At 47.4% G+C, this 14,687-nt stretch overlaps 1 protein-coding gene across 2 annotated transcripts in view; it reads right to left on the bottom strand.

Moving 5' to 3' along the window:
- Positions 1-8,568: 8,568 nt before the first annotated feature.
- Positions 8,569-14,687, bottom strand: part of LOC141581101 (tubulin beta-8 chain-like) — a 58,259-nt gene continuing 52,140 nt past the window's right edge. The window contains exons 1-4 of one of the 2 annotated variants that reach the window (XM_074385498.1): positions 10,867-13,673; positions 10,486-10,594; positions 10,296-10,406; positions 8,569-9,796 (exon numbers count right to left, since the gene is read on the bottom strand). In XM_074385498.1, coding sequence (XP_074241599.1) covers positions 8,733-9,796; positions 10,296-10,406; positions 10,486-10,594; positions 10,867-11,196 — 1,614 coding nt within the window. In that variant the 5' untranslated portion in view covers positions 11,197-13,673 and the 3' untranslated portion in view covers positions 8,569-8,732. Of the gene's footprint in view, positions 9,797-10,295; positions 10,407-10,485; positions 10,595-10,866; positions 13,674-14,687 lie in introns of those variants that run through there. The other variant, XM_074385497.1, reaches the window with a different exon arrangement.

Genomic DNA, 14,687 nt, shown 5'->3' with positions numbered 1-14,687 from the left:
AGCTAAATCACTCCTGAATTTCTGACACACAGAATGTGTTATAATAAGCATTTGTTGCTGTTTAAGTCACTTAGTTTTTGAGGAGATTCATTATGTAACAATAAATAACTAACATATATTCTGTTACAGACAATAGGCTCTCCAAAGAGAATGTATGCACATTCTCCTGTCTTCTCCTGATTTCAGACCTCTTTCCCTAAAATGTAGTCACAAATACACTTACCATCAGTTCCCTAAACTCCTTGTCAAGGATATTAATCAAATGAGAGAAGTTACTTCAATGATCTGATCCACTATAATCTTCACCCAGCTGCCCCAGGAGTTTTCCATCTTGTCCCAAAGCATTTCCTCACCATGTACTCACGTCTAAAGCCTGAGATAAGGTTGACTAGGTGGTGTGAATATCACAGGCTCTAGATCTGCTCTGTCTTCTACGGAACACCTAATAAGATCTGAGCTACATCTGGTTGAAAAATTGGGTCTAGAAATGATAGGAATGTGGAACTCAATTATACTCCTGTTTATTTAACAAAACTAACTCTCCTCCCCTTCCTCCATCCTTATTTACCTATCAAAAGATTTCATGTTTGTCTTTCAATCCTTCTACCATTCTCCTGTCCTGTATGATTTAACATACTTATTACTGAGAAACCAAAACCATGGCAACTGGTTAACTATGAACATGCTCATCCTTTTTAGAAATAAGCTCTCTATAAATCAGGACCCTTTATTTTTCCAAATAAAAATAAAGTGTGAAACCACAAGTCCCCTCGACAAAGACCAGTCCATTTATGCAACTCCCAGGACCAAAATAAATAAAGGATGAAAATCCTGAACTCATCCCATGTCTGCTCTAGGAAAATCCATGATACCTGTCAAGAGGAAGAGAACAAGATGCCAGCCAGCCTATCAGGGCATTGCTTTCATTCCCAGCTTCATGGTCAGGAGCAAACATCATCAAGTTCTTTTCATTGGGGATGAAGAGAAGAAGAGGGGCTGGCAACACCCTTTAGGATACCCTCTAGGATCCAGAGGGAAAACAGACATCACTCCCTCCAAGGCACAGTCAAGAATCACTGCCCTAGTCAAGGGGGAGCCAGGAACTTAGTTAGGGCCTCTTATCTGGGGTGGACCAACATCAATGCCATGGCAAGGGAACATCTGGAAGTCTGAAAATAACCAGAAAAAGAGAAGTAACAGAGAAGGTTACCAGCATGTATCATCCATCTATGGCAGGCCAGGTACTCTGCTGAATGATGGATACTTAGCATCTTATTTAAGCCTCCCAACTGCATAGTGGTTAAGAGTATCTGCTTTGGTGAGAACCTAGCTTCAAACCCTCTTTCTGGTTGTATGATATTGAGCAAGCCATTTGACCTCTCCGAACCTCAGTTTCCTTCCACGTAAAGCAGGGTAGTGTTTAGTATTACCAGGAGATCGAGTTTACAAAATGAGTATCTTTAGTATCATTGAGGAAGAAATGAGATAATTGCAAGTGCAATTATCAAACTGTCCAGAGCATACAAATTACTCAGAGGATTTGATTAGATGCCTATTCTTCTTCATTTAATCAGAATTTCTAAGTAATTTGGGGTATAGCCTGAGAGGTTACATTTCTTGCAAGCATCCAGGAAATAACAATGCTGCTGGCCCAAGAACCACATTTTGGGTAGTGAGGATAAAATGACTCATAACATTCAGTGATATTATTGGTGTTAATTTTTTTTTTTTTTTTTTGAGACGGAGTTTCGCTCTTCTTACCCAGGCTGGAGTGCAATGGCACAATCTCGGCTCACCGCAACCTCTGCCTCCTGGGCTCAGGCAATTCTCCTGCCTCAGCCTCCTAAGTAGCTGGGATTACAGGCACGCACCACCATGCCCAGCTAACTTTTTGTATTTTTAGTAGAGACGGGGTTTCACCTTGTTGACCAGGATGGCCTCGATCTCTCGACCTCATGATCCACCCGCCTCGGCCTCCCAAAGTGCTGGGATTACAGGCTTGAGCCACCGCGCCCGGCCCTGGTGTTAATATTTTAACATTATCTTCCTAGCAAGAGCAGCAGAGCTGGTAAGTGGCACAACCAGGGTACAAATTCAGGAATAACTCTCTTCCTCCCTTATTTGCCTCTCAAAAGGAGCCAGATATGTTTGGAACGAGATAAACAATGCCTTCATGGGGCCATTTCTTCAGTTATCTACCTGTCCAGTGACTTCATGTGACATTTCAATCCTGACACCTCAAAATCTCCAGAAAGTATAGCAGAGATGTTATGGATTCACTGCATCCTCCATCATATACTCTTATACTGAGGACTTTCTGAGTTGCCAAGAAAACTTCTGTCAGCAAAGACAGATTCAATCAAAAGTGAAAACTGAGATTTAATTCAGCCTGAGCATGAAAGCGATCAACCAGGAGATGGGAGATTAACCCCCTGGGTCACATCCCAGGGACACAAATGGGCTGACTGTTCCATGTTCATTAGAATTAATTCACCACTGTCTGCCTTGGGAATCACAGGGAGGAGCTTCTCTTCTAAGATTGAACAGGCCCTGAGACATGGGCAAGGGGTTTAAATCTCATTGCCTCTCAGTGAAGGGTTGGACCTGAATAAACAGATATTTGCCCTTAGAGAGGGTATAATAAGGTTTCCAAGATGAGTCTGCCATTATTATTTTATACTTATGATACTTCTGAGGCAAGACCACTTTGCATTTTTAAATTATCTTAAAAATGAAGTAGTCATGGGAAAAGAAAGCAGAGACCAATTCTGAGAAAGAGAAAAAAGTGAGCGATCTTTACATCCAAAACCCTGACATCAGACACTTTAGAAATTGTGTGCACTGGAGCTGGGTGTTGCTGCAGATACGTCGGCAGCTAGTTGTGAAGGTTTGAGGCCAAGTGACATACTTGCAAGCACAGCTAGTTTAAAACGGCACTAATAAGCGTTATGACTGATAAAAGGTGCTGTTCTGTCCCAGGCACTGTGTTAAGTACTGTAAGTGCATTGTCACAGTACTCTCTCCAATAATCTTATGAAAGACGGCTCAGTTCTCCCTTTCTTACCAAGAATTAGAGTGATGGTAATGCTACAAACAAATATACTTGTTTACCTGAATTGAATCGTTTGGTAGGAATGAGAGATTCAGCTACTAATCAGAGCACAGAATTTGAGAGAGAATACAAGACAAAAGAGAACAGAAGAGTCTTGTTGTTATTGGTCAACATCGAAGCACTATCACTGGGTCTTTTTAAGTTATATAAACCACTCAACAGAACACATGCGAGCTTTACCAGTGGGCAGCATGCTGAGAGTCCAAACCACTCCTTGATGTGGCTATGGTTCCTTAACAAAAGGTCTCTCCTGTGTCCAATTATGGCCAAACCCGTTTGGGGAAGACAGTGATGATGTGATGGAATTCTCACAGGGCGTGGCATCACAGAGCCTGAGTTTGCATCCAGGTAACAAATGTGTCCAGGGAACTTAGGGAAAGCAACTAACTTTTCTGACGCTGTATCCTCTTCTGTAAAATGAGGCAAATGCTACTTACTATATAGAACTCATAACCTTCAGTGATTATTATTGGTGCCAGTATGTTAACATAATCTCCCTAGCAAGAGCAGCAGAACTGGTAAGTGGCAGAACCAAGGTACAAAATAAGGACTAACTCTCCCCCTCTTCTAGTTATCTACCCGCCCAGTGACTTCCTGTGTGACATTTCAACCCTGACATCTCCAAGTCTCCAGAAAGCAATTCCAGCAGAGATGCAATGGATTCACTGCATCCCCCATCACACTATCTCATACTGAGGACTTTCTGGGTCACTCAGAAAACTTCTGTCAGCCCTCTCTCATCACTCCTATTCAACATAGTATTGAAGTTCTGGCCCGGGCAATCAGGCAAGAAAAAGAAATAAAGGGCATTCGATTAGGAAAAGAGGAAGTCAAATTTTCTCTACTTGCAGATGACATAATTGTACATTTAGAAGACCTCATTGTCTCAGCCCAAAATCTCCTTGAGCTGATAAGCAACTTCAGCAAAGTCTCAGGACACAAAATCAATGTGTAAAAATCACAAGCATTCCTATACACCCGTAGTAGCCATACGAGAGCGAAATCATGTGAACTCCCATTCACAATTGCTACTCAGAGAATAAAATACCTAGAAATACAACAAGGGATGTGAATACAACTAACAACCACTGCTCAAGCAGAGACAGATTCAATCAAAGATGAAACATAAAGTCTAATTCAGCCTGAGGATGAACATGGGCAAACAAAATAATACTTGTGAAAATGACTTTACCCTGTGGTGCAAATATTAGGTGTTGTCCTTAGAGGAAAATAACCTTTTATCCTTTCCCCCTGAGAAATTCTGAGCCGCAAGCAGTGTTTAGTTTTTAGTTCTTATGCAAAAAAATGGCAAGTAATGCATGAATCATCAGAGCATTTGCTTTCTGCAGGGTCATTTTTTTCCTCTTTCTCCCCTTTCCACTGGCAATGAGGCCTTTTGAAAACTAACAGTTCCCTATAATCAGTTGGTTCTCCCCTTCATGCCTAACCGAGGTTGTTTAGAAAGCAAGGAAACATGTCTTCTTTCAGCACCTTGAAAAAGGAATGCTGACAAAGATAACTCAGAATCACAGGCCACTCGCTTAACACTGTTATGTCTGGCTTTTGATCATAGGCTCACTTCAAACATTTCAGGAGCAAATCAAGCACATACTTCTGCACACATGCACACAAGACATGCACCCACAGTGTGATGAGAAATTCCTGCCCTACCCCTTGCTTCTTATTAAAGCAAGGTCTGTCACTAACAGCTGGAGGACAAACAAAAAGAAATGCTTGGAGGGGACATTTACCTATGGTCATGAAACCAAGGCCCCATTGACAAAGCAAAAGTAGAGCTAAGAATGGACTTCAGTGTTACTGATGCAAGAGAAGGACTTTTTAAACACTGGAACTCCCCCACCCTTTCACTGCTAACCTGGTCTTGCCTCTGGGCGTATTGATCTCCACACTCTCTGGCAAAGTCTGTAAAAGAAACTGGCTTAAGAAAGTGTGGCACATATACACCATGGAATACTATGCATCCATAACAAAGGAACTTCTTTAAAGAATATATCCAACTTCTTATCTTGCTATTCTGCCATTAATTTTTATTTGAAACTCTTTTTTTTTTTTTTTTTTTTTTTTTTTGAGACGGAGTTTCGCTCTTGTTACCCAGGCTGGAGTGCAATGGCGCGATCTCGGCTCACCGCAACCTCCGCCTCCTGGGTTCAGGCAATTCTCCTGCCTCAGCCTCCCGAGTAGCTGGGATTACAGGCACGCGCCACCATGCCCAGCTGATTATTTGAAACTCTTTTTAACCTACCATTCATTTCCTTGCCAAGGAATTGCAAGCTTATTCACTAGTCTCATCATACTAGCCGCGAACAAGCCCACTGCATGTCACACTGGGTGGCCAGCATGTCTGTGAAGGGCAGAAACCGGGGCAGCCAAACAGCTAAGGCCAGCCAGTAAGTACCCGATGCCCACTCTATAGAGGACTCCACACTAAAAGACAAGGTAAGCAAATGCCAGGCTGCGTCACCAGTTATGCCCCCCAAAACAAAAAAGTAACCCCGCCAGGAAACATGTGTGAGTACACACCTAAGCACAGGCACACAGCTACATGCAAAGGGGAAAGGCTGGGAAGGAACCAAATCCACCTCTGAACACCACTTACTTCTGGGGAAAAGGCAGGTGAGGACGACTACCGGCATTCCTCACCTTGTCAACTGGTGAGCTTGTGTCCATTTTGGCTTTTTTTTTTTTTAAAGGCAATTTGCACTCCTTGGGTGACCACACAGGCCCTGCAAAACCGAACCATCAACAACCACCTTCCCGTGAGGCCAAACAATGGCTTCCCTCAAAGCTCAGCCCACCTGCCCACCTCCCAGTCCTGGTCCCATGCAGGGGGCTACTGGCCTCCAGGGGTACAGGAGTCGAGGCCAAACCCACACCACAGATTCCTGGTGAAACCAGCATGTATCCAAGGACCTTTCCCCGACCTGGGTCATGTGCCCACTGCGCACATATGCCTGTGCTTGCTCCCCTAGGACAGAGACTCCCTTTTATTACAGTTGCAATGAGGAATAGGGAGTTCTGGTGCTGTCCTATACAGGTTGGATGCTAATCTGATGCGGTGCTGTTGGAGAAGCTTGCCTGAGTCAGGTGCGTTCTCAGCACATGATGTATGCTCTCCCTTCAAGTTGCAGGAGTCCCAGAAGGTAAGTGCTGCTGCAACTCCCATTTCCTGGTGAGCAGAGGTCAGGTGATCTGCAGCCGCCCAAGCAGCTGCTAAGTGGCCCACAGGCCGGATCTGCATCTCACTTGCAGAGTCCCTTCCTGGCTGCTGGGGCTGCCCTGGAGACTCATCCTGCCTCCTCCTCCTCTTCCCTCCACAACGATGCCAGCTTCTATCCACAGCTGCACTCCAGGTGGGGAACACCTGTGGATGTACCAGTGTACAACTACGCAAAGACTCCAGCGTGCAGAAGGGCCCCTGCCCCACGTCATTCCCATATCCAAGCCCAAGCTCATCTAGGGCTTCGGCAAATCCAAGCCTCCCCTGAATTCCCTGCTGAAACCAAGCTGAGTCGTATGACCCCCACTACACTGGTTAGCTGCCGGTTCCAGATGCTGCTCCCCTTGGCCTCTGTCTGTACAGTTCTGAAGTCCTACAAAAATATTGAGATCCTAAGCTGACTCTCACCCAAGGAAGTAAACAACTAGGGGTCAGGGGCCACCAGGGGTAGGGAACAAACCCAGACAGCTACTGCTGCCTTCAGGCTTAAGGCACTTCCCCTGTTACTCGCCATGCTTGCCAGGCTGGAAGGGGGACTCTAGAAACTTTGGAAACCCAAACCTGTAGCCAGCATATGGATACGATGCCTGAAAGAGCACCACTCCTATCCATAAAATCTTCAGATGGAACCAGGTAATTGGGAAATACGTGGGTACCAATCCCAACCCCTAGACTCAGGTGAGAATTGCAGTAGTGACTTGCCCCCCTGCCACTCTGGCTGTACCACTACTGCTACAGGAGGAAGGTGCATCTGACCCCATGCTCGAGTGCAGACACTAGGTATGAGCAGGTTCCGGTGGTTGCTGCAGCTGAACCTTCCCAACAGGATCCATGCAAGGTCATCTCAAGTGGGTGTGCACCTGGGCTGGGCTGGGCAAGGATACCCCTCAAACAGTGAAAGCCACTGAGGAGGGCTGTCAGAGAGGCCCCTTTTCCTGCTCCAAGAACAGGTTGGGGGAGCATGGGGGACCTCTCCCACCTCCCTGCTACTTCCAGGAGCCACTTCTTTCAAGACGAGGTACGATCCTCTTTGCCTGCTCTCATTTGCCCCCAGTAGCCCATTGCCAACATTCAGACAATAAAAAGAGGAGCCTCGCCTGTTTTCCCCGACACGTCTGAGGCAGGTGGGTGTGCCCGGGGGACCTGGGGTGAATCCTGTACTTCTCCCCACCCCATGGCTATACTGGCTTTGTCCTGTCTGATATGAGTGGGTGGAGAACTACCAAGATGTCATCACACAGGCCATGGACAAGTTCTACAAGAGCCACGTAGAAGAGCACTGTCCCGGCGTGCTGCCCAGCACCCAGCTCATGCACACATCTTATTTGACAGCTTCCTCGAAGCAGGTCTTGAAGTCCAGGCTCCTGAGAAGCCTGGGGAAGAGACTCTGCCGGGCTAAAGAACCCATCCCCAAAGGTGCCACCCTCACCAGTCTCATCCTGACAATCTTGGATTACTATTGCCCTGAAGTTTTGGAGTGGGGGACAGACAGGAGAACGCCCATTAGCCACCTTTCCAGGGAACATCAGCCCTGCAGACTGGGGCAGGTCAGACCTCCGTGCAGGCATTTGTTTCCTCACTGGTTGCCAGGGGGGAAAACGGCACTTGTGAGCACCTGCCTGTCTTCCCAGGCCCCGTTCAGAAACCCCGTCTGTGCCTTTGGAGAGAGACTACCCCAAGTATGCAGGCCAGCATCCTGCCCACTAGCCCCTGCTAGACACCCCGTGCCCACCTCCTTAAGAGAATGAGGCCACAGACACACCCAGGCCGCTATGGTGAGCAGGTGGCTGGAGCCATACTTGCCCACCCTTCATTGCTGGTTCGGGGCCAACTGTCTGACTACAGTCCTACCCTGAGATGATATGTGGGGAACATCATCCACCAGGGTCACTAACCACTTACAAAATTCCAGAAACAGAGGCCCAGCTGGTCCCCTGGAAGTTTGGTAAATAGGATAAACCAAGGTTTGCCCTCAGAAACGGGTTTCCCACCAAGTAGCTGTCCAAGGTCCCGGCCGGCCCCAAGTTTGCGTGAAGCCTGCCTGCCATGTCCACAGCCCATGCTGACCCCCTCCAGGAGCCACTGGACTGCTTGTTCCCAGGATGTGAGAAGCCCAAGACAGCTTCAGCCTTGCAGGACCACTATGCCCATCTGGAAGAAGTATGCCCATCTGGAAGCAGTACCCAGAGGGCCTATAGAAAGAAGTTGGAGGTGAAACCAGATGCTATGAAAATATTTTATTAGGTCAAACTACTTGCTATGAAAATGCTTTAAAATGCAGCAGAAGATGTAAAGACTCAAAGAAGTGTGTAGTGACAACAGCTGTCAGAACACACTAAAAAAATCCACACTGCTTCCCCCTTTACCTAGAAAAGGAAGCTTCTAGGCTACCTCCTCCTCCTCCTCAACATACTCCTCAAACTCCTCCTCCTCAGCTGTGGCATCTTGGTATTGCTGGTATTCTGACACCAGGTCATTCAGGTTGCTCTCGGCCTCGGTGAACTCCATCTCATCCATGCCCTCGTCCGTGTACCAGTGCAGGAAGGCCTTGCGCCTGAACATGGCTGCAAACTGTTCGGAGAAGCGTTTGAAGAGCTCTTGGATCGCTGTGTTGTTACCAATGAAGGTGGCCGACATTTTTAGCCCCCGGGGTGGGATGTCACAGACGGCTGTTTTCACATTGTGAGGGAGCCATTCAGCAAAGTAGCTGCTGTTCTTATTTTGAATGTTGAACATTTGCTCATCCACCTCCCTCATGGACATGCGACCTCTAAAAATGGCAGCCACAGTTAGGTAGCGGCCATGACGGGGGTCACAGGCGGTCATCATATTCTTAGCATCAAAGAGCTGCTGAGTGAGCTCAGCCACGGTCAGGGCCCGGTACTGCTGGCTGCCCCGGCTGCTCAGTGGGGCAAAGCCGGGCATGAAGAAGTGCAGCCGGGGAAATGGAACCATGTTCACGGCCAGCTTCCGCAGGTCAGCATTCAGCTGGCCCGGGAAGCGCAGGCACGTGGTGACCCCACTCATGGTAGCAGACACCAGGTGATTCAGGTCACCATAGGTGGGTGTGGTCAGTTTTAAGGTCCTGGAACAGATGTTATAGAGCGCTTCGTTATCAATGCAGAACGTCTCGTCTGCATTTTCTATGAGCTGGTGGACGGAGAGGGTGGCATTGTAGGGCTCCACCACAGTGTCTGACACCTTGGGCGAGGGCAGGACGCTGAACGTGTTTATGATCCTGTCTGGGTACTCCTCCCGAATTTTGCTCGTGAGAAGGGCACCCATCCCAGACCCAGTCCCCCCACCCAGGGAGTGGGTCAGCTGGAAACCCTGCAGGCAATCACAGCTCTCAGCTTCTTTTCTCACAACATCCATCACCGACTCCATCAGCTCTGCGCCTTCTGTGTAGTAGCCCTTGGCCCAGTTGTTCCCGGCCCCAAACTGACCTGTAAGGTAGTACAGTCAGTCACTCGATGGCCAGGTATATGGTCATCGGTGGTCACCACCACAATGCAAAAGGCACCATTCACCCTGCAGGTAGAGCAAGTTAAACCCTCTCCCCTAAAGTTACAGGACAGCAGCCTTGCCTGTTAGAACCCAGATCAGGAACCAAACCTGAGACAGCTGCCTGTTAGCACCTAGATCAGGAGCCAAACAAGAGACTCGCTGCAGGTGGCTCCTGCCCGTTCCCAGCGAAGGCCGTAGTCACCGCCCCAGCTCAGCTGCCTGCAGGGAGATCACATCAGCAGCTCCTCACCTTGAGGAGACAGCTGGGCCTTCCTCCCCCAAAGCCCATTTAGGAGAGAGAGATTGAGTAATTCAGAGGATGGGAGGGTGTTCAGGGGCCCCGATTCCACAGTTCCCACAGAGACGACCTTGGGGCACTCGCTGACTTTGAGCTGCCCTGGCTAAGGAGCCGCACCCCAGTCTTCATCCACATCTCACCAAAGATGAAGTTGTCTGGCCTGAAGATCTGCCCGAAGGGCCCTGAGCGCACAGAGTCCATGGTGCCCGGCTCCAGATCCACAAGCACAGCGCGGGCCACGTACCTGCCACCTGAAGGGAACGGGAGGGCATCGGTGAGGAGAGGGCTGGCATTCCCAGGAGGGCGGTCGGGGAAAGACTGGGCTCTCACCGCTGGCCTCGTTGTAGTACACGTTGATGCGTTCCTGCTGCAGGTCACTGTCCCCATGGTAGGTGCCTGCAGAGTCGATGCCATGTTCATCAGAGATCACCTCCCAGAACTGCAAGAGATGCAAGAGGCCAGACAGGCCAGGGCTGAGTCATGGAGCTCAGGGAGCTGGAGTTGCCCCAGTCCTTCTCCCACTTCCACCCCCACCCTCAGGCCGCTGGGTCCCTTGGTGTTCACCCTGGCAGCCTCACCAGCCACCCAGCTCTACTGCGTCCGAGGCAGGGAGCCCAGGGCTGGCCATGCAGAGGTACCACACCCTCCACTGCCAACATCACCGGCCACCCTGCAGGCACGAGCTGGGCCCTCAGAGCCCCAGCCGCCAACCTTTGCACCGATCTGGTTCCCGCACTGTCCGATTTGGGTGAGCACGATCTCCCGCATAGCCAAGGCAGGACCACGCCAGCAACAGAAACGCGAGACGGAAGGCCAACCACACAATGACTCAGCCCGCCATCTGCCGATGCTTAAATAGCCCCGTGCCCACCTCCCCCAGCCTTGGATTGGGCTCCCAGAATAAGAAACAGCTTTACTTTTACACAGGTGTGCCCACCTGTGACTCCCTTGGAGGTTAATGGCTATCGGAGAGCTCAGGTGGCCTTGCTGTGGTCCTTTCCACGCGGGGGAGAGCTGGGCAGCTGAAGAACTTCCTCCCATGTCTTTAGTGAGACTAAATCCCTAGCTGAGCTGAAACTGAATTTTCCTCCCATGTGGGAGGGGAAGTCTTATGTTTCCATAGTCACAGAGTTTGTTTGCACGTGTCCTATATTGATGACATACTTTTGTAATTGATGAGTCCTTTCATCTCTTAGGAGAGCTGTGGTTAGAAAAGGCTTTCTGTATGCTAACTCAACAGGACCTAATTATAAGTTTCCTTTGGAGCAGCTGAAACCCATAGTAAGCTACGGGTGTTAGAGATAGTCAGGCCTCTTGATTTCGCTAGAGTCTTCTTTAGAGTTTTATTAGTTCTTTCACGTTTCAAGAGGACTGTAGTCTCCACACAGAGTGAAGGTGATATTTGATTCCTAAAGCTGAGAACAGGTGTTGGGATATGTCTGCTGTGAAAGATGGACCATTGTCACTTTGCACGCTTTTAGATGATCCAAACTGAGGAACTATATCTTCTGGTAAACACATTTCAGATAGCATGGGGAATGTCTTGATCTAACCAGTGAAGGTTATCAGTAAGCATTAGCAGATATTTAAAGGCACCCGAGTAAATCAGTTTTCAGTCCTCACCTGGAGAGGTTTCTCAATGTTGGACAGGTTAAACTAGAGGAGGAGAAAATTGCTGGCTGTTTGGGTTTTTTTAGGCACAGAGCTCAGGGCAGGTTCACCTGTTTTAGTGTCTTGAAAAGATTTATCACCACAAACCAATGAGACATTAACTGAAACAAAGAATCCCTTCTAGGGTGAAAACAATCGTGTAAGTGCTTAACTATTTTCCTATGATTAGTATTGGGAATTGGTAATGTATTACCATGAGTCAGCCAGCCAGAGGGTTCTGGACTAAACTGCAATCCCTGGCCCATTCTTCAGAGCCTTCGGGCCCAGCTCTAGGTATGCTGACCGGCATGCCCATCAGCTTCAGTGCAGTGACCTTGACTACTGTATTTGCAAGGGCATTTTCTTTTACATGGTCAATCTCTCTTTTGATGTCCTCTGCAGTGAATTATAGTCACTTTTCTTTGGCAGCCAAGCAGCATTCTAACAAGCTCAAAATCTGAGTGATGTTGTATGGAAAAGCCCTTTGTGGTCAGGAGTCCCTACCCATTCCAAATTGCAGCATAAGCATGAAGTACTAAAAAGTCATACTTAGAATCAGTGTAAATGTTAACTTTTAAATCCTTCCCCCACTGCAGGACTCTGATAAGTTCAATTAACAGCTTTTTGAGCTGAGATAGAGGTTGGCAAGGCATGTGACTTGATTAACTTGTGCTGACTAATCAGAGCATATCTAGCCCTCCTGTTATCCTGATGCATAAAACAACTTGCATCTGTTAACCACTCTTCCTTGGGATGGTCAAGGAGCTCATTCTGGCCCGCTAGAATAAATTTGTTTCATAACCTGTGACATGGTTTGGCTCTGTCTCCAGTCAAATCTTATCAATTATAGCTCTCATAATTCCCATGTGTCTTGGGAAGGATCCAGCTGGAGGTAATTGAATCGGGGAGTGGGGCGGGTCTTTCCCATGCTATTCTTGTGACAGTGAATAAGCCTCATGAGATCTGATGATTTTATTTTATTTTTATTTCATTTTATTTTTTTGAGACATAGTCTTGCTCTGTTGCCCAGGCTGGAGTGCAGTGGCATGATGTCAGCTCATTGCAGCATCTGTCTCTTGGGTTCAAGGGATTTTTCTGTCTCCGCCTCTTGAGTAGCTGGGATTACAGGTACCCACCACCATGCATGGCTAATTTTTGTATTTTTAGTACAGACATGGTTTCACCATATTGGCCAGGCTGGTCTCAAACTCCTGACTTCAGGTGATCCACCTGCTGCCTTGGCCTCCCAAAGTGCTGGGATCACTCCCCTTTATAAAGCGTAGTTTTCCTACACAAGCTCTTTTGCCTGCTACCATGTAAGAGATGTAACTTTGCTCCTCATTTGCCTTATGCCATGATTGTGAGGCCCCACCAGCCATGTGGAACTGTGAGTCAATTAAACCTCTTTTATTTATAAATTACCCAGCCTCATATATGTCTTTACTAGCAGCATGAGAACAGATGAATAACAACCTGTATGCTGGGACGGCTGGCAGCACCTGTGTGCTCTAGCAGATAAGGAGCTGGGTTTATAGTTTGTCAGACTTCAAGAGTTATCTCTGGAGTGTCTAGCAATAAGGTTTGATACTTTAATAAATGTTCTCCTATAATCCACTGGTGCCCTTTAGCTTCTAGGACCACCTTCCCTTGGTGTGGGGTCAAAAAACCTTTAGGCGCTTTCCTAATGTTTATTAGCCTTGCCTACTAGAAAAGTTGTAGCAGCAACAGCACTAAGAAATCTAGGACACCCTGAGCCCACCTGGTCTATCTGCTCAGAAAAGTAAGCTACTGGCCTTGGAATGTTTCCCAGTTTTGGGACAAGATTACCCAAGGCCTATGCCTTGCTTTTTGGCCACATTTGGCCGGGCACGGTGGCTCAAGCCTGTAATCCCAGCACTTTGGGAGGCCGAGGCGGGTGGATCACGAGGTCGAAAGATCGAGACCATCCTGGTCAACATGGTGAAACCCCGTCTCTACTAAAAATACAAAAAACTAGCTGGGCGTGGTGGTGCATGCCTGTAATCCCAGCTACTTAGGAGGCTGAGGCAGGAGAATTGCCTGAGCCCAGGAGGCGGAGGTTGCGGTGAGCCGAGATCGCGCCATTGCACTCCAGCCTGGGTAACAAGAGCGAAACTCCGTCTCAAAAAAAAAAAAAAGAAAGAAAAAAAAAAAAAAAAGAAAAAATGGTTCATCCAACTTGTAGATACCCAAGGCTGCAGCAGAGCCTAATTTCTCTTTGAAAGTATTGAAGGTTAGCTTGCAGTTCTAATTACACTGAAGGAGCTCTAATATTTTCCTTTTAGTGTTTTATATAAAGGCTTGGCTACATGTCCAAATCTGGGCACCCATAAGCTGCAGTACTCAACTGTCCCCTAAAAAGGCCCACAGCCATTTGTTGGACTAGGACTCTTGGATGACTAAAAAAACTTTTTTTCCTTCAAGGGATGTCGATCAGTTCCAGAGGTTAAGACAGATTCCAAATATTTGAGTCTTTGAGTCATAATCTGAGCCTTGTATGGTGACACCCTATAGCTGCCATTTCCCAGGAAATGTATCAATTTAACAGTATTATTATCTGAGTCTTTTTTAGTCAGACTAGCAATGAGTAAGTCATTTACATACTAAATAATTGTGCCCCTTTGCAATTGTGAATTTCTTAAGTCTTTAGCTAGAACATTTTGAAATAATTGAGGCTAATCCATAACTCTTCAGAGAGGACTGTCCAGGTTAGTTTGGAGGCTAAATGAGTATCTGGATCAGTCCATTAAAAAGCAAACATATGGTGAATCTGGATGCATTGAGATGCAGAAAAATGTGTCTTTCATATCTAAGAATGTAAACCAGCTTGCATTCACCGAGACTTGAGTAAGAATTGGGGACAA

Source organism: Saimiri boliviensis, chromosome 14 (assembly GCF_048565385.1).
Source record: "Saimiri boliviensis isolate mSaiBol1 chromosome 14, mSaiBol1.pri, whole genome shotgun sequence".
NCBI lineage: Eukaryota > Metazoa > Chordata > Mammalia > Primates > Cebidae > Saimiri > Saimiri boliviensis.
This window is presented reverse-complemented; position numbering and strand designations above follow the sequence as displayed.